We start from the raw sequence: 19,816 nt of genomic DNA on the forward strand, positions 1-19,816 counted from the left end.
ATGGTAGGCCAGTCTCTGGGCAGGCCGTTCGGTCGGTTGCGGCGGGCGCTCGTCTCGGACGTATTTCTTGAGCTTTCCCGCCCGGATGAGTTCCTCTATTTTGTCTTTGAGGGTACAACACTCTTCGGTGCTGTGACCCATGTTTTTGTGGTAGGAGCAGTGTTTGCTCCGGTCAGCGTTCTTCGAAGTCGGGAGCCCTTCGTGCTCCGTTATCAGCTCTGCACTTAGGGCCTCTCGGAGAATTTTCTCCCTTGAGGCGTTCAAAGGTGTATACTGTTGAAAACGGGGTCCTTTCTTCTGCTCCGCGGGTCTAAGGCCGAACGTTTTTCTCGTCGACGAACCGGTTTTATTACCGTCCGTCTTTTCTCCCCTAACTTCTTGATTCTCTTTTTTGTAGGAGAGTTTCATCTCCTCCACCCTTATCTCGTCAGCTGCCCTCTCCCTCAGTTCCTCCATTGTTTTAGGAGCACGCCTGCAGACACTATCCTTGAACGGTCCCGGCTTTAGGGCCGGCAGGATATAGTGAAGGGCAAGCTCGGGGGTCAGGCTTTTTACACGACGGACAGTCTTCTGGTACCTATCCATAAACGTCCGTAGTGTTTCGTCCTTCCCCTGCTTGAGGGTCATCAATTCAAACACGGTCAAATCTTGAGTGCTGCTGGCCGCGAATTGTTTGATGAATAGTTGTTTTAATCCAGCAAAGTTTTCTATGGAATTAGGAGGGAGGGTGTTGAACCATTCCAGTGCCTCGTCTTCTAACGAGAGCGAGAATGCTCGGCACCAAATGGCGTCATTGCCTGTTCGGAACGCCATCGCGTTCGAGAATGTCTGGATATGGGACGCGGGGTCCGTTGTCCCGTTATACATTTTGAACTGCGGAGCCATGAATTGCTCCGAGATTTGGACATTCATTATGTTTTGGGTGAATGGAAGTAATAAGGCGGATGAAGGCTCCGACTTGACTACCATCCGCCCGTCCTCGGCCGCGCTCTCCGCATGCACCGATTTAGCCTTGCTTTCTTCTGCCTCCGATCCGGAAGGCCTCCAAGTCCTATCGCCCTCGGTATCCGGGGGCGGGCGTTCTCCTTCCACCCCCTTTCCTTTATCCTTCACTCGCTCTCCCCTGTCCATCCGCCCAATCTCCCGAGCTATCCGGGCTTCGCAGTCGGCCTTTACGGCCGCCATCTCTTCTTCATGACGTTGCTGCATCTCGTCCATTTTTTGTTGTAGCACGCACATCATCTTAGCGGGATCGTCCATGCTCATGTTTCTCGTGGTCACCATTGGGTTTTTTAAATCACACGGCCCCACGGTGGGCGCCAAATGTTTCGAATGTGTAAGGCTGTGCGGTTATGAATCTTCTAACCTTCTTCCGATCTTCTCTCAATGGCGGATCTTCCTCCCAAGCTTTGACTTTCCTCTTGATCCGGAGGGGTGGAGACCTACAAAAGATTCTCCGATGCCAAAGTCAGTTTCAGAGCAATGGCTTTTCTCAAGGGATAACAATAAATGTGCATTCAATGTAACCTATCTACCACTCACCGTGAACCTGTATTTATAGTTTTCGCTATGGGCTTAGGATTAGTGAAAAGTTAATCACGGCCCAACCAGCCCAATAGCTCCTAATTTCTACTTACCTCTAAACCAGGTCAATTTACCTGAGCCACAGTGATTAGTGATTTGATCGGTCAGTGTGATATGGGCGTCCGCCCAAGTTATACCGGCGTTCGTCTTCCCTACGGACGACTCGGGCACTACATTGGGCGGACGATCCTCTACACGGTCGCCCGACACTTCGTTGGGCGGACGATCCTCTATGCGATCGTCCGACACTTTGTTGGGCGGACGATCCTCTATGCAGTCGTCCGGCTCTTCGTTGGGCGGACGATCCTCTCTGCGGTCGTACGGCACTTCGTTGGGCGGACGATCCTCTCTGCGGTTGCCCGGCACTTTGTGATACCAGACGTCTCTCAGCATCATCCTGTAGAACACTTTTTGTGAGCATGGAGAGTGCGGCGTTGTCTCGTGGTGATGGAATTCCTTGTGAGTTCTTCAAAGTTTCTCTTAGAGACAGAGGTTCTACCCAGGTGGTCGGCGTAGACACCGAGATGGTCGGACGACCTCATTAGTGGGCGTCCATACGTGCGACGCCGGACATTTGCTGGTGTGGGAGAGTTTATACGGGTCTAGGTTCAATCCGTGCCTACTTGGGCGGCCACGACTAGGGCGGTCCAACATTTGTCTGTGGCGGGTGTGACATGAGCGTCCTTTGGGCGGCGCCCGTCACCTCATGGACGCCCTTCGTACGGCGCCCGACTCTCCCTGGTACATATATATATATATATATATATATATATATATATATATATATATATATATATATATATATATATGCCAGAAACTTCATGAATAATCTATATTTCTTATAAACTTATATTAAATTCCCTGCATCTTTTTGCAGCATATTTAAAAAATGCCCAAAGTAAGTTTGCACCAAAACAAAGCCATGCTGTCTGAACATAACATATATATATATATATATATATATATATATATATATATATATATATATATATATATATATATATATATATATATATATATATATATATATATATATATATATATATATATATATATATATATTATAGAATGTTGCAGAGATGATTAATTCTATAATAAGGTGTGACTGAAATAAGTAATTCCTTGCTTGAGCATGAAATAATCGGTGAAAGATGAAGCAGATAGTTACAATATTATCATCTGAAGCAAGTTATCCTTAATCCAAATCTGAATCACAACCACCACGTGCATGCACAACAGTGATATATATATATATATATATATAGACATATTTTGTGTCATGAAATTCATTCTGCGAACTGATATATCAGAAGTTATAGGAGTTGAAGGTGGAAGAAGAAGAATGTTGGACTGTGGGGCAGTGGTTGTGTCTGTGGTGCTATACATTCTGCTAATGCCAGGGTTGCTATTTCAAGTACCTGGTCGTTCAAGGTGCGTGGAGTTTGGAAATTTTCAGACCAGTGCTGCTTCCATTCTCGTTCATTCGCTTCTCTACTTTGGTCTCATCTGCCTCTTCTTGCTCGCTGTTAAGGTCCACTTTTACATCGGCTAGTTACATGGATTCATTCAACTTCTTCTTCTTTCTTTTTCATGCCTTTCTGTTCTACCCACTTCAACATTTACGTGTCTTTTTCCTGAGTTCCAACCTTAATTTCTACAAATGTTTCTAGTTTCTTTTGTTTCATGTTTGGTTACTTTTTCAGAAAGCAATATTATTCACTTTCATCTCTGATACATCTGCACAGGATTTGAGTTACAGCTACTTAAATGTTCTTATCATATTGTCGAGATGAAATTCTAATTTGATAAGTAAAATTTGAATGCTTGTTGAGCATCATGATCTTCCTTTTGATATGGAAATATTGTTAATTTTTGTAAATTGTAATAACTTATTTAAAGATTATATTTAAAATAATTATTCCAGAAGAAATACTGTTAAGAAACACTCCAACGCAATCATGAATTTACGGCTAAACTGTTTTATTTTGGCATGTTTAAATCCACTACTTAAACTTGTGATCTTTTTCGGTAATTTTTTCGTCAATGTGTTTTTGCGGTAATATTTTAAGAAAGTTTTTAAAATTAAAAAATAATATACATAAAAAAAATTATATCTATTTTTGTTGCACACATTTAAGTCATTTACAAAATTCCAATTTCGTTAATTTAATATGAATGATGATAATGATTTAAATAAGATAATTTATTAAAAGAAAAATTAAGATTAATATGTAATTAATAATCTGTTAGTATTTTTTTTTACTTTATAAATTTAAAATTTAAAATTTACCTTAAAGGGCTTTGCTTATAAGTTTAAAATGATCTGAAACTCTTTTAAAAATAATTTAATATTAACGTTAATTCTTTTTTCCTTCTTTTAATAAACTCAGCTAGACAAGTATTAAATTTCATTCTCTAACATCACAGGCGAACATTCAATCACAATTCTTACAGTTTTTCAGATAATAAAATATATTTTACCAAATCCACTTTAATTATTTAATAAAATATACATTTTTCTTTATTTATTATCCAAGTGACGAAAGTCTTATTAGTTTTTCCTTATAAAGCAAAAAATTGAAGGGTAACGTGTCAACCTACTCAACACTAATCAATGTGGGACTTTTGAATTTGGGCCACAAAAAATAATTGATTCTGTCTTATCTTGCTAGCAAGTCCCAATAATGACCCAAAATTTGGATTTAGCATATGCGGCCACGTAATGCAATGCTTAATTACTTGCTTTAACATTCATCACTGACTGTGACATGCACCCAAACTAAAACTAAACTATTTTTGCCTTTAGCTCATGCTGCTAGGTGTCTCTCTTCAGTTTATTCCTTGCTTGCATTGATCTCTGCTTCAGTGTCGTTCACTTTGATTTTGAGTTTCCTATTTAATTTGTAGCTTCCCATTCAGCACTACTGCTCTAGATATATAATTGTGGCAGTAGAAGCTTAGAATCACTTAGAATATTTTGATAGAAAATGAGTGATTGGGGTCCTGTGGTGATAGCAGTGGTGCTGTTTGTGTTGCTGAGTCCTGGTCTTCTGATTCAAGTTCCAGGGAAGAGCAGAGTGGTGGAGTTTGGGAACATGCAAACCAGTGGAGTCTCTATCTTGATCCACACCATCATCTTCTTTGGTCTCATTACCATATTTCTTATTGCTATTGGTGTGCATATCAACACTGGCTAATTCCATTCTCTGTTTAATTTAGCTCTGAATTTGATATGTGCTGTTAATTCTGTCAATCGTCGTCTTAAGTTTTTGATACCAAGTTATCCCTAGTTTTTTTGTCTTTAAACTCCAAGTAGAGTCGATAGATATATGTCAAAAATACTCCTACGTTAAAGTCAATTATACAAATCACTTACCTTCTTATTTTACTTATGTATTTGTAGATTCCTGTTAAAAGTAGTCTAATCATGGCCAAAATATCAATAAGTATGTTTTACATGTAAATATATTAGATTTGTAATGTTGATACATAACCAGAATCCATCGAATTTACAACAACTTGAAGTTAAAAGCTATCTTGTTCTAACACTTTATCCTAGTTGTTGGATAATGGATAACCATATCACACAAAATCAAACGTGGGAATGGAATCACATGCAGCTATCCAACACTTATCCTCTATTTAATCGTCTATCACTGGTGTAAAAAACTTTAAAGGGTCATTATATAAAAAATTCCATTGAAAAATGTAAAGAAACTGATTTTTAATTCATTTCACTGATTTATAAGAACTGGTGACATCATAGATCATTTTAAAAAATAAAATAAAATAAATGGGACTAGTATTAAATGTTATTTTCAAACACTCCATTTACTCTATCAGTACAGATTTCACATCATTTGCTGAAAGAGAAAAAGAAAGCGTCATAAATATTTCTGGTAAAGACTACCAATCAACAAATTCAACATACACGTTCCCATCAGAGCTACAGATATTGGGTGGGTTATAAGTTCATTTTGGCAACAAAAACCTAAATTAGGTATTAATCAGTGACAAGATAATAATCTTCATCGTTCATCAATTACCCTCGATAGCACATAGCAATTACGACATGTAAATCAATCGTATCAGCTATATACAGCTTCAACAGACATCAAACACAACAACCATCCGATTCCAAAAAAAGATTTCTTGATCCAATGCAAACTCTGTTTCTCAGGAGTCAAATCATGTTTTCCTTCTCTTTCTGTTCTACATCTGAACAAAGGGAAATTCAACAGCCTATGCTTGAGAAATTAGCAAGACACGTGCCAAAGTAAAACAAGGTAACAGTGTTTCCTTAATTTTTCAGAATTTACAAAGCTATTTCTTATGCACAGAGATAAGCCACATCCACCAAATATCATGATTCCTGCATCTGCTAAAAGGAGAAGCTTCGTAATCTTTAATAATGTCTTGCTGAGGTAGCACAAAACCCTCCATCCTTCTCCTCGTTTCTCACTTCATTAAGCTACCACGCTGTATCCAACAAAAAAATAATAATTAGTGAAGTGATTAGGCTCATCATGCAGATTAACAAATTCAAAACAGTAGTCCAATAAGATGGACTAATTGAATTAAAACGGACCATTGTAGAAATTTGCAACAAAAACATGATAATCAAAACTACTACTACAGTATATGTAGGGTATGAAAGAACATGTGGTAAAAAAGTCGATCAAAGCCCATTGAAGCTACTCTGAACATCTCAGCATACAGTGCAATCTTCCAGAAAGTTGAATAACAAATTAACAATGATTGCCCAATAAGAATATTCAAAAAGAAACTAGCTAGATGCAATTAACTCTGTATATTCCAAGTAGAAATAATTTCAAAGATAATAGTTGGTCTTGCATATCCTTTCTTTTTCCTGTTCATTACAGATTATGACTAGAATTAAATAAAACATTAATTTGATCTGATAATTTAAAATTAATCATGCAAAAATTATTGTTATCCAATTTTAACAAATCCTGATATCCAGTTCCTTCTCTGGACAGACCAACTAACCAACCAAAGCTTCAAAGATTCGTTCTTTGAACCAAACAAAAACAGGTCAAAAAGAGAACTTTGTTGTTGAGCTTTCTCCAAAACAGATCACTTTGCATCCTGTTGGCTATTTCTTCAAGCAAGTTTCAGACCATAAAGGGGAAAGTAAATTCGCCACGCATCCATCCCAATAAAGAAAAAATAAACTAAAATTCACAAATTCTAAAAAGGATAAAACTCAAATGTACTGTTTACTCTGTTTTTCGATTAAAATTGAAAAGTTTACTTCAAAAATACTATTCAAGATTGGTATAATCTTAATGAAAACCACAAACCTAACCGGAGAACAACTTAAACAATACATCCTGATTTTTTTTTTCCATAAACAACATTAATATTAAGAATCTAACTCTGTTTTCACTTTTTCATAAAAATTTGAAAATTATAAGCAAAAACACAATAAAACATAAGAAAATAGACCATAGTCTGTGTGATATCACAAGCTATCATTCACTAATCGGAAACAAAATTAACATTTTTCATTTAGTTTTCGTGAACTTACCGGGAATGTCCTTACGCGGCGAGGGTGGCGCGGTGGCGTAGCAGAGAATGGAGCGGCCGAAGACGGATAGGCTGGAGAGGATTCCGGCGACGTAGAAGAGCATCACCAATCCCAGAACCCACGGCATCAGCACGAACCCGATGAAGAACGTCACCGATCCACACAGCATCAGAGCCAGCGAAATTCCCAGCAGCAGCGACGCGAACCCGGCCGGCGATATCTGGGCCGGCGGCGTTCGCCGAGACGCCCCCGGCGGGACGATGTGGGAGAAGGGCAACGGCGTGGGAGGCGATCGGATGAGATTGAGAACGAGAGTGGAGAGGTCGTACAAGGCGCGAGATTGTTGGTCTTGGTGTCCTCCTCTTGTTCCTCTCATGATCGTGTCTTGTTTTTTGTTTTAGCTTATGTTGTTCCTGAAAATCCGGCGAAACAGAATAGTAATAGGAGGCAAATGGATAACGTTGATCGTTGAAGAAAGAAAGGGTGAGAGAAATGGTTTTGGATGCTGTGATCATAAGAGAGAAAAAGTGAACTTGATGATGTATTTATGTAATTATAATGATTGAATGGAAACAAGAAAAAGGGGTTTGGATTGGTTGAAAAATATAAAAAAAAGGGAAAAAAAGGTGTTTTGGGTGGGAATGCCAAGGAGGATAGAGAAGATAGTAGTTTTGTTGAAGAAAGCTTGAAAAGTCACAATCTCATGTTTGTTCTTAATGAAAAGGTTTAATTACCATGTCTGCTTCATGCATGCATATACACATAAATCCTACATTTCAACCCTATCCATATTCAGATCCATATCTAACTACAACAGACTCCTGTCTCTGTTTTATACATAGAAAAAAAACACAATAAATGGAACAGAAATAATTAGGAAATAAATGGTAAAAATATTACCTGGTTGAAAATAAAGCAGTATTCTTCTCTGCTTCATTATTTCACTGTTTTTAATTCTTCAATTTTTAAATTAAACACTGTTTTTAAAATTATTATCTACCAACTAAATACATTTATTGGAATAAATTTCTTAAAATTAACATTTCCTATTAATAGAATATTATTTCTATCAGAAGCTAGAAACATATAAACATTATTTTTTTCATCTCGGTACAGAAGATATGTATTACTTATTGTCTATAATTTCAATTTAAAAATGTTATAGTTTTGTTTTATCATTACGGTCTATTTTTAAAATATTAATATTCTATTGTCCAAAGAGAGACTCGTTCTTACGAAGAGTAAAGAAGAAAAAAACATGTTGCAAGAGATTAATGTTTAAAAGTTTAACGGTTTACACTAATTTTGAGTAATACTATTATTTACTTATATAAGGAGTTATTATTCTATACATATTGTTGCAGTCTAAATTTGACGAATTAAATTTCGACAATAAACATCAAATTAAAAATGAGTATAAAAGTGTATTTTCATGTATTTAAAGCAAAAAGAAAAAGTATTATTCTCATGGCACATAAGAGCTTATCTTGTTCGAATTTTAATTATATTTTCTGGAAAAAAAAAACTTTTTTTTATTATTCCGTGTCGCCGTAACCTTTCAATTTTTCTGTTAAATAATAATCATTCATCTACCACAATAATTATCATTATTGTTACCGAAAATGTTTCTTGAGGATAATCATGTACATTATGTACAATACAATTAATTTGTTAAGTTTTGCATAATTATTTATAAACTGAAAAATATTTTTTTGAAAAACTTTTCATTATCCTGGTTCTCATTATGCTTTTCTGTAAATTCATCCCTTTTGTATTATTTATACAAATATAAGTTTATTATAAGACATGAGAAGGTGAATTGAAAGGGTGCAAACAATAGATTTATTAATAAAGGGAAGAAAGGGTGATCCAAACAAGGAGGTAGCTAAGTAGTTATGTGGTGTTTATGAAAGCTCACACACAAAATCACTGCTTATGTTGTTCCTACAAGGTAGAGTCTATTACATATACTATCACAGATTTCCATTTTCCTTTCAAATAAAATTTCATTTCACAGTTCAAACTCTTTCATGGTAACCATCCTCCCATGAAATTGTTCATGCTCTGGCCTCCTGTTATCACTGATACTGGATCAGGTCGATATCTGCGGTTAAACATATTCAAATTATTAGAACATAGCTCCACCATTTCATCAACATAACATTATTTGTTGTTTCTAGTCTACATCAAATCCCAACAACAATGTTTTTGTCTGCTAGTAACCAGAAACAACCATGCATCAGAATTTAATGAAGAGGAAATTGATACCCCATTTGTAATGTTGGCTCACACTCCAATGGTTGAAAGAGAGCATCTCCTTGGTGTTGTTGACCTGGATGACGGTCATACCCCATTTCTTCACCACTGGGATTCAGTTGAAATTGATTTATTTGATATTCTTCCAACTGTCAAAAACAGCATAAGTCACTCAAAAAGCTTCTGTTTAGTTCAGGACACCTTTGTACATTCAAATTTTATCGTTAAATCACATCATAGAACACTGTATATGAACTTGAGGGTTGAAATGTTTGTTACCCTTTGTCTGAGAGCTGTGTTTGCCTCACCTAGCAAGTGTTCCTTCACATGTGACATAATTGAACTGGTTAATTAGCAAGGGAATAACTGGGAAGAATGACAATTAAACATTGGAAAAGGAATTGAGAATTGTTATCATACCTTGCGCTGACTATCAGAAAGCTGATCCAGCATGAATTGGGTCTGTAGAATGTCATGCAGTTACGAAAATAATACATATACGACAAAGATCATTCACTTATATTTTTAGATATGATATTCGTATGAATTTTTCATCACTGACAGACATACACTTTTTGACGAAGATAAATTAATTTGTTCTAAATCATTTTCAAGCTGAAATTGGCAACAATGGAAAATTTAGTTAGTACCCTTGTTGATCTGATTTGCTTCAAAGACGAATCTAGCTGCCTTTCAAGTGATTCAAGCTCATTGCTGCTTAGAGGGCCAAGATCTTCTCCCATAAGGTTCCTGATGAGTTTAAGACAGACATATATATATTATTAACTTTATACATATATATGTAGCATGTCCTAGATAATATAATAGAGCATGTTTACCTTTGAAAACGTTGTAGAGCTTCGTACCGTGCTTTCAGCTTCAAATATTCTTGTTGACTGCTTAACTCCTATAGTAATGGAAGCAAAATCATAGCAGTTACCTAATTAAGGGAAGATATACGAAGTCATACATAATGATTCATGAATCTATAGATCGGTTTGGGGGTACGAGGACAACTATGCCCTAAGTACTTCATTGGAGAAGGAAGTAAGTGAAACCAATTAACCTGTTTAGAACGCGCACCACCATCATCAAAGCATGAAGGAGCGATTCTTCCACACATGGTGAGAAAATTACTCAAAAAATACATACAAAAGTTCAATTACATCTCAGTGGTCATTATGTTGATGGAACTACACTCACCTAACAGTTTACTTTTAATTTTTATGTTTCGCAAATTAACAGAACAAATTCTAGTAAAATCCCAGCATAAGTGGTTAAACTGGTGTTTCCTGAAAACAACTGAAATGCCGATCAAATTCAGTTTTTTCTCATAATTGTTGCCTCTCCAAATGAAATTCTTTGGTAGTGGATAAACCAAAACCACGACAACTTGGAAATAACCAAGAATGTTTTATATGCACAGTTGCTCAATTAAATAGGGTGTATAGGATAATCACCAATACCAAGGCTTCTTTTGTTGACGCATTGGCCTCGGGCGCTCCATAGTTACATTTCTGATACCTCTCTAGCGTTTTCAGCATGCTGCACGTTCACACCGAATAGTCAAATAGTGATTAAACATTCAGAAAATTATTCTATTTCCACAACTAAACAGAACATGTAGACACACTAAGAAGTACTTATGCATCCCAAAAATGTATGTATAGCCCTTAATGTGCATCTTCTTTCGATCTTCAAACACCGCTGTTGTTTTTACAGCAGAAAAGCAGCTTTGGGAGATGCAAATTTGTAATGAGAAGCCAATATATAATCTAGAAAGAAAATCTTGGTTTGTCGAACAAGCCAGGCATATTGAAACAGATATAACTGATTGAAAGTCATATCAAACAGTTTATGCTTATTATAATGGAGAAGGATATTATGTAGACAAATTATTGACCAAAGAAACAAAGTGATGAGCAAATTGAGGCAGAGAATTGGTACCATTACAAAGCTTGATGAGTAAATAAATAAATAATGTAAGAAAAATGCTCAGGCAAATAAAAAAGAAGTTTCGAATGATACATGAGAAGGAAAGAAATGGTGGAAACAAAGAACTAATTGCAGGAATAAAATAAACCCTAGGTAGGGCCAAAGATGTAAATTAGAGAGTGCCTTGCCTTGGTTAAAAGAAAATGAAAAAGTGGACATGATTTAGGTTTTTCGAGTGAATGTTAAAACGTACTGAAGGGAAAATTAGCAGACACTAGCTAATATTGTTATTATATTATATAAATAATATAAATAATACATGACACAAAAAAAAAATAATGATGTGGTTCTTTTCCGAACACTTATTGCATAGAAACAGAAGCCTGAGCAAAACCAGAAAGTGTTTTGAGTAAAAGATTTTGAACCAGATCTGCGAAGAACTTAAACAAATGGAGCAAAAAAAGAAATTTGGGATCGGTGGGTTGAGAACCGAAAGAGGGTAAGAAAGAGAAAGGCGAAGGCTTGAGGAAAACCAAAAATTAAAGAAGAAGGAAGAGATAGAACAGTAAATACAACAGTGATATCTCTTTGAGTTTCCAGTTGCAGATCTAACATCAACATAGCCGCAGAAACACTGAAGATGCTAAAAACGCCGAGACATTCACAGAAACGGAAAAGCTCGAAACAGTGAAAGAAGAAAATAAAGTTTTGAATATCGATGCTGTTTCGGTAAAAGTAGAATTCAGAAGGTGGCAAAGGGTAGCTGGTGTTCTTGAATCACTGAAAACAGCAAAAATCAAAGGAAGAGGGCTTGGAAATCTCGGAAGCAAAATTCATTTAAAAGCGCACAAAATCGAAAGAAGAGAAAGGTGCGGAGAACAAGAAAAGCTAGGTCCTGCAGTTCCTTTTTCTGTGCTACCACGTTCTATGCGCAAACATAACATACATATCTGTGATCAGACATAGACCAAGAGAGAGAGAAGGGGGTTTGTAGTAGTTTTCTTATGTTACTTGTGTCCATTAATTCTTACTTATTCTTAAACCTTTTGCTGAATATACATATATATATAGATGTAGATATAGAAGTACCTTGAAGTGCTGCAAAACTCGTACAACTTTCCTCTAGTGGAGAAGATGATGAGAGCAAGCTCGGCATCGCAAAGAACGGAAAGCTCATAAGCTTTCTTCAAAAGCCCGTTTCTTCGTTTTGCAAAGGTCACTTGCCTGTTGATCTTGTTCTCAATTCTCTTCAACTCCACTCTTCCCCTTCCCATCTCTCTCTCTCTCTCTCTCTCTCTCTCTAACTCTCTCAACTTCTCTTTCTCACATCCACTCACCAAATTCTGAATATATAAAATCTCGATCACATGTATGTATACATATATATATATATATATATATATATATATATATGGTGTAAATTGTAAAGCGTGATATATATACTGAGAGATACGTGTATTATTGTATTGTCCCAGCAAAAGCATGGTTATGAAGGGAAATGGGAACGCTAATGGATGCATGGTTATTGAAAAAAAAAGGGATTGTTGTTCTCTCTCTAGCTGTCTTTTTCTCTTAGCTTAATTTGCTACATTCATCCCCTGTGGCCTGTGCTTTCATTGATGATAAGGAGCCATCCAAAGAAAGAAAATGCTGAAATTCAGATTTATTGTGAGTATGGTAAGAGAGTAAATGCAGTTTTGTGGAACACGTAAAGTGGATACTGCACTGGCAGTTGATTGAAAAGTGGGATTCGATCCGACGGTGCTCAAAAGAGTGCGCCAAAGCAAAAATCGGAGAAACCCTAAATAGGATCCGTGACCAGTAATCATGATTGCCCATTGAAACCAAGAGAAAGATGGTTATTCCATATCATAACAGTGCCACGTGTCGAATGATGAAGTGGGAAAGGACTTGATTTTCTGCTGACTTTTTCGTGCTCAGGCAATCATGTGAACTAACCTTAAAGATCCTCAACCTCGTAGTTGTAGGGTAGTTCGTATGTTACATCATAAATTTACCCAACTACCCCTATTCCTTCATAGATCTACTACGCCTTGTTCAATTCAAATTAACTTCCTTCCTTTTATTAATAAACAAATTAAAACTCTAATTATATATCTTTTTATGATTTCTACTATTTTATAAAGACTCAGAAATTTAATTAAATTTTAATTAGTATATCAAAATAATTGAAAATCGCATTGAGTTTTTAGTTATAAATAAGTTCTATTATATATAATTTGTTTACATGAAAAACTAAAGAAAGAATCTTAGTAAAAGATCGCAATTTTCAATTACTGCGTGTTAAGTATGTTTAGGTCAAAGTTCTTTGAGAGTTGTATTTTTCCTTTTTACTGATAAAAAAATTGGAAATCCTCTGGTTCTAAATTTACGATAATTCAAAAACTTAAACAAACATTTATAATAATAATAAGTGATAACTAAAAAAGGAAAAGAAAAGATATTTCTACGGAAGACATTTAATGGACATTAAATATGTTTGATTAAAGTTCAAACCATCCCAAAATAAAAACTATAGCAGGTATGATATTTATTTAACTCATCAGTTAGTCTTTTTGTTTAATTAACTAACGATTTTATAAAAATTTTTTAACTCTTCATAAGTTCATCGAAAATAGTAGGTTATACTTACAAATACTTGAGAAAAAATAAATAGAAAATTATATATTAAAAAATTGCAACATACTTTCGGAAATAAAAAACAATTAATTTAATATCTATTAATTGTGATATTAAAAATTGTAATGTGAAAGTAAGAAAAAACCAATATGAGTGATTATTTATCGATAGTGATGTATTTTGGTGAATTGAGATTGTTTTGGGGTAATTTTAGAACAGTTTCGGTAAATATTGAAGTGTTAGAGAATATTGATTAATGATTAACCATGGTCCAATTTGCTTGTAAAGACAGGAAAAGAAGCTTGATTTGGAAAGTGGTGTTAAAGTTTCCGCGTTCTCCTTTTTCGCTGTTTCAAATTCAAAATTTAACAAGAGAGCAGTTTGGCACTGTGTTAGAATCATCTGAAAATGACATAACAATGGCGTATTACGCAATTACCATTTCCAGAATTTTTGTGGAAGAATTCTTAGTGAATAAACAAGTCTTATTTCTGAAACCCAAGACAGAAAACCTTGTTTCGATTGTTTCGATTGCTAATGAGAAAACCTTAAATTCCACCATTGACAGTGTTTGAAGGGACGAGAATTTATTAGAACAAGTCTGAAAATGGTTAATATGGCGTTCTGTTTCACATGAGGTATCAAGCAGACACGACGTTACCCTTGCAGTCAAAACATGCGGTTCTAGGATTATAGTTCTTGACACCTTGTTTTGTGGAAAAGTTCGGAAACCAGCATGATCCATGGTTCTAATACCTCATGACATGCCAAATTAGCCGTTTGTCAGAAGCTTATAAGGGCCTGTGTGGTGTTTGTATACATAAGGCAATTACAATAATAACTCTATTTTAACTTGAAGTAAGAAAAGTTTAGCCATTTTTGCTTCTGGGCATTAATAATCATTCCTTTTTATCTTACAAGAAGAAGTGAAGAAGTGCATGATGAATATGAATGTTGGAGTGATGAACAACGAAGTGAACAATCTCAAGTCTGATGCCATATTCGAGATAAAAACATGATGGGACCCACCAGTCTACCACTCTGCACTGACATTGTGCATGGGCCAAAGAACACGATGAACGTGGTTGATCACAGTGTATTGTGAAAGTGATTGAGAGAAAAAAAGAAGAAGAGAAAGTTGAAAAATGAAGGGTGAATGCAGGATGGGCAAAGCAGCATAGAGATGTGAGATGCTTTTCCATTTAAAGATGAACAACATCTGCATCAATAATAATAACACCTACATCGCATTCCAAATTTGGCATTGCCATTTAAACATGTCACATCTCATTGGACCGTAACCTGTTGCAGAGTCTAAGATGAAGCAGCTATGGTGGCAGGTTATAGGTGCATGGTACTCTCATCATCATAAATTCAAAATAAAAAAATATAATTAATGTGAGACAGTGATGCATGTGATGATTTCTTATTCCATGAATCAACTCCACATCACTTCCAAACCTTCTTATCTGCAATCTCTTTCTTATAGCCAATCATTCATCCTTTCTTTCCAACTATGGAACAAAAACCTACGTTTCATTCCTTTTTTTATATTTCATTTTCTATCTTCAAAAACTTTCACAACTCTCTTTATTTTAATAAATATACTATAAATTTTTCACAACAAAATACAAAAGTTTAATACTTTATAACCATTTTAATTTTATATTATATATCACATAAATATAAAATTGTCTCATTCTACCATTATTATTTATTTAACCTTTTTCTTTATTACTGTTCTCTTTATATGATTAATTCGTTTTCACTGCGATGCTTTTTTATTTCACGTTCTCACTTCTTATCAGTAAATATAAAATAGAGATTTAGTTTTCTATATGATATCATGGCAAGTCATCCAAAGTTTAGTGTCACTTTTAATAGATATTATCGTATCATATAATTTATAAATCACTTATACATTATTATACAAGTTTAATTGTGAAAGTTCACCGTTTGTTAACTTATAAGAAATCAATTTAACTATTATAATTAAATGTTAATTCAATATAACAAATATATTTTTAATTCATATTTTATAACTTTAATTAACTACTATTAATTATATTAAATTCATATATTATTATACGAAAATAAAAAGTCTTCTTCTTTTAGTATCGATATGGCTTTGATTTCGTAAAGATTTTCCTTTCTTTGCAAATCCATTTGAACTTTCTATATATTGTTTTGTTTAACTTGCACAGTCAATTATTACCCACGTCTGGTCAAGCTTAGAGTGTTTTATGAATTAGTTAGGTCAATTATTTTGGAAATGGTCAATGCTTAACAGATTTCAAATTCATGAACAAAATAACTAAAATGAAATTGTTATTTTAAATGAAAGAAAGAAAGAATCTCAATGACTTGTCTTTTATGAGGCATGTGATGAACATGTAAGAATGAGGATGTTTGTCCACAATCAGCTTTCTCTCTCACAAAGATGCATCTTATTCACATCTTACACAAGAGTTTATTCCACTAGTTCAAAAATAGCTTTTAATTTTATCATTCTACATCAATTGATTTTACTAGTTAATCTTTTATTGATAAGTGATAAGATTTTAGTAGTGACTTAAATAATATTAATGACTAAAATAGAATTTTTTGTTATTTAGAAGGGGAAATTTATCTGTACAAGACTTTAAATAAGCAAAAAAGTTTAGATTTTTTTATGAACAATAGTGAGTATGAATAATTATTATTAAGTGAATATTTCTTACATAATTTTAATTGTATTTATAGAATTAACATCGTGATCTATGTTCTCATTGAAATAATACTTATCTCAAATATACAATAATAGAATAGATAATAATAATATAATTACATTATTATAATACCAATTATCATATTAATTATGATATGTAAATATTATTTTAATAGACATATGATTAGATTACTTCAAAATAAAGAAGTTTAATATAAACTTTATTAAACTGATGTTTTTTAATATGTCTATATTGAATGAAATAGGAACACTAATAAACTAAAAAATGTATGATAATATATTGGCAATTAAATACAAGTTTTCTTACATTCATTAAAAAAAACTAACTTAAAATATCATTTACAATCAACGTACAAGGATCGGAACATGATTATAAAGAGTAAACTAATTCATTTTAATATTTGTTATTAAATCATGTGTTAGATGCGGGTCATCATCAATGCATGTATTATTGATTCTTAGATAAAAGTAAAAGACAACAAAATACGAATAAGTACCAAAATTTAGAATAAATTAATATTAATTTAGATGATATGTAACATATATGACAATAACCAATAAAATACAGTTTAGAAATATTTAGTAGTTAGATTTTCTATTTACATTAATATGAAGTACACTTGTTTATCATATTAATTAAATATATTATGCTACTCTCCTTTTTTTCACCAAACAAATTTATGATTTTACTCAGAAAACAAAATATTTGTTTAAAAAATAAAATCGACTCAACGTAAATAATGGACATGACAAAAAGGAAATTACATCATTTATAAAAGTGACGAAAAAACGTCATTTTTAGCTTACCAACATTATAATTGAAAATTGTCACGCATTCTTTTTACTGAAACCTCTTTAGTAATTTTATAGCAAGTCTGTTATTAATTTATTACCTAAAATTATAACAACTGGATAAATTAATTTTGAATTTAAAAAATGATTCAATCTGTAATGGAAATTATATATATTAACAGTCAACTTAATTTTTGAAAAATATAATAGACCATCAAATTGATCTCCGAAAAATAAAGAAAATAGTATTACAAGGTATAGATTATTGGCATATAGTGTATTCACTCAAGACTTCCAAGTTAACAAAAATAAAAGAAATAGAAGAAAAAAATGGAATCGTCCATGTACCACTTTTTTTTAGAAAAACAAATACAAAGAACTCGTTTTACTACTTTTATTGAATTAATAAGACTTTAAATGAATTAAACTCGTGATCGTGAAATTTGATTTTGTCACATCAAAGTCATGGCTACGGTTTTGGTACAATTTTAAAGGTCAACTTGAAGTTGTGTTATGAACGACAACTTTTTTTTTGTAACGAAATTATGCTTATGGATTACAACCAATCCATTATGATAAATATTTTAAAAAGTGATTATTCTCATATTTTTGAAAAGAAATATTCATCAATTTGGTGGCGTATAAGAAAAAAAAATCATATAAATTGCTAATATAAAAGATCTGGGAGTATTTTCAACATAAAATATATCTTAAAACTTCATATATTTGTATATTTTTCGTCCTTATACGTGACTCAACTTTCTTAACTATCCTAAATGTGTAATTTTTAACTAATGTTTGTATTGTTACTAAAATTAACGTGTTATGTATGTTGGGTATCTGTGACGTGAGATATTAGCGGCAGTGGTGCATTTTCCATTAACAAAATAAAATTCTGTCTGAAGGGTTGTCCATGGAATATTTGCCCAACAAAAATAGTGGAAAGAATATGATATGATATGATATATATACGTCATTTGGAATAATGAAGAGTTATTGTGGTCTTGGCACCAACTTATATTTAAATATTCCAATGGAGATGCAGATCAGCCTAACAATGTTTAAATATCAATCAAAATGTTTTTGTTTCTTCTAAATTAATAGTCAACAACTCCATGAGTTAGTCCCATGGATCAGTCTGACCAACTTGGTAGCCTAGCAACCTGACTTAATTAAAATAGAACATTAAACTCATATCATGATACTTCATATTAATACAGTCCGATCAAAATTTAATATAATTTGATAAGTTTGATACAATTCGATTAATATATGAAACCGTTCGAAAGACAACTTGTTTTAACTCGGACATCCATCTATTTTCATGTAAAAAATAAAAAAAATTCAACATGTTTTCATGTTATTAAACTTTCGATGATAAAAAAAAAAGACAGGTCATCAATTCGTTTTTAATTGACAGACCAACTTGACCCATGAGTTTAAATAGATGAAATTGAATTTTTTTTGCTCCCTCTACCAATTAATAAAAAATAATATATAAAAAATGAGACACTGAATAATAGCTTATCCACGTAACTACCATGCATCTCTAAATATAATATTTTTTTAAAAGTTCCTCCTTAGCCAGAACTTTATTTTGAAGTCACTTATCATCAAAATAATATTTGAGGGTGCTTTTGTTTTCCATATATCCCTGGAAAATTCGGAATCTATTCTTAAATAATCTTCTTAATTATAAGACTCTTAAGGAATATAACATCCACCAATAGGGTGGTATAGGCACTGAACAAGTTTATTGATTAATTTATCCTTTGTTTTGATGAGAAAGTTTGTGCATGATATTATAACTAAAAGCCTTATGTTTTAAAATTGATATTGTAATATGAAAATTGTATTTGTGTCTGAAGAAGAGTAGGTTGAGCTGAGGATGTGATTCCTTCCAAATATTGCAATAGAATCAGAGCAACAGCTAGCTGATGGAATTTAATACCTTGTACCATCCAACTAACTTTATCCAAATTCTCCACCACCCTTCTAAATCTCCTCTTTCTATAACACTTTTACTTTTCATCATATATTAAAGTCTTCTATAATATTAGATATTATGTCAATGTTTTTATTTTTTTTAAAAACTTTCCATTATCTTTTTCAAAAATACTAATATCTCTGTACTTATAAAAGTAGAGATGTACTCACAAGTTCGGTAGATTTATACATCTTTTCTCTTATATATCTTCAGAGTTTAAAAAACAAAAACCTTTAAAGACATCATGTCTCTTAAGTTAGGAAGACATAAATGAAACAATTAATTAATACTATCTACAAGTCTATCACCTCTAATTAAGGTTTTTCATGTTTTATTGATATGT

General features: G+C 33.3%; 4 protein-coding genes across 5 annotated transcripts; 2 read left to right on the plus strand and 2 right to left on the minus strand.

Moving 5' to 3' along the window:
* Nucleotides 1-2,827: 2,827 nt before the first annotated feature.
* Nucleotides 2,828-3,353, plus strand: LOC108319023 (uncharacterized). The gene has a single exon (XM_017550020.2). It carries the CDS (start codon nucleotides 2,864-2,866, stop codon nucleotides 3,134-3,136), a length of 273 nt encoding a protein of 90 aa, XP_017405509.2. The 5' UTR covers nucleotides 2,828-2,863; the 3' UTR covers nucleotides 3,137-3,353.
* Nucleotides 3,354-4,122: 769 nt separating this feature from the next.
* On the plus strand, nucleotides 4,123-4,802 carry LOC108319009 (uncharacterized). Its single transcript, XM_017550005.2, has one exon. The coding sequence runs from the start codon at nucleotides 4,572-4,574 to the stop codon at nucleotides 4,779-4,781; it is 210 nt and encodes a 69-aa protein (XP_017405494.1). The 5' UTR covers nucleotides 4,123-4,571; the 3' UTR covers nucleotides 4,782-4,802.
* A 917-nt stretch (nucleotides 4,803-5,719) lies between these two features.
* Nucleotides 5,720-7,702, minus strand: LOC108319008 (uncharacterized). The gene is made up of 2 exons (XM_017550004.2): nucleotides 7,136-7,702; nucleotides 5,720-6,063 (listed from the first exon to the last, which is right to left on the minus strand). The coding sequence occupies exons 1-2, from the start codon at nucleotides 7,509-7,511 to the stop codon at nucleotides 6,056-6,058; spliced, it is 384 nt and encodes a 127-aa protein (XP_017405493.1). The 5' UTR covers nucleotides 7,512-7,702; the 3' UTR covers nucleotides 5,720-6,055.
* A 1,252-nt stretch (nucleotides 7,703-8,954) lies between these two features.
* On the minus strand, nucleotides 8,955-12,699 carry LOC108319007 (MADS-box transcription factor 1). Of its 2 annotated transcripts, none has more exons than XM_017550003.2 (8): nucleotides 12,416-12,699; nucleotides 10,858-10,936; nucleotides 10,231-10,298; nucleotides 10,042-10,141; nucleotides 9,812-9,853; nucleotides 9,671-9,712; nucleotides 9,404-9,540; nucleotides 8,955-9,239 (listed from the first exon to the last, which is right to left on the minus strand). In XM_017550003.2, exons 1-8 carry the CDS (start codon nucleotides 12,598-12,600, stop codon nucleotides 9,164-9,166), a joined length of 729 nt encoding a protein of 242 aa, XP_017405492.1. In that variant the 5' UTR covers nucleotides 12,601-12,699; the 3' UTR covers nucleotides 8,955-9,163. The 2 variants fall into 2 exon arrangements, with proteins under 2 accessions (XP_017405492.1, XP_017405491.1); XM_017550002.2 differs by having other exon boundaries at nucleotides 10,852-10,936; nucleotides 12,416-12,698.
* Between the last annotated feature and the right edge of the window lie 7,117 nt (nucleotides 12,700-19,816).

The sequence above is a fragment of the Vigna angularis genome, chromosome 2, assembly GCF_016808095.1.
Source record: "Vigna angularis cultivar LongXiaoDou No.4 chromosome 2, ASM1680809v1, whole genome shotgun sequence".
In the NCBI taxonomy this organism is placed as follows: domain Eukaryota; kingdom Viridiplantae; phylum Streptophyta; class Magnoliopsida; order Fabales; family Fabaceae; genus Vigna; species Vigna angularis.

What these genes read in the sequence shown, in the direction of transcription:
- LOC108319023 (XM_017550020.2), top strand. Translation starts at nt 2,864, where the DNA reads ATGAAATTCATTCTGCGAACTGATATATCAGAAGTTATAGGAGTTGAA.
- LOC108319007 (XM_017550002.2), bottom strand. Translation starts at nt 12,600, where the DNA reads ATGGGAAGGGGAAGAGTGGAGTTGAAGAGAATTGAGAACAAGATCAAC. An exon ending in GAGTTTTGCAGCACTTCAAG is followed by an intron (nt 10,937 to 12,415) that starts GTACTTCTATAT and finishes GTGAACGTGCAG; the next exon opens with CATGCTGAAAACGCTAGAGA. An exon ending in ACACAGCTCTCAGACAAAGG is followed by an intron (nt 9,541 to 9,670) that starts GTAACAAACATT and finishes TGTTTTTGACAG; the next exon opens with TTGGAAGAATATCAAATAAA.
- LOC108319009 (XM_017550005.2), top strand. Translation starts at nt 4,572, where the DNA reads ATGAGTGATTGGGGTCCTGTGGTGATAGCAGTGGTGCTGTTTGTGTTG.
- LOC108319008 (XM_017550004.2), bottom strand. Translation starts at nt 7,511, where the DNA reads ATGAGAGGAACAAGAGGAGGACACCAAGACCAACAATCTCGCGCCTTG.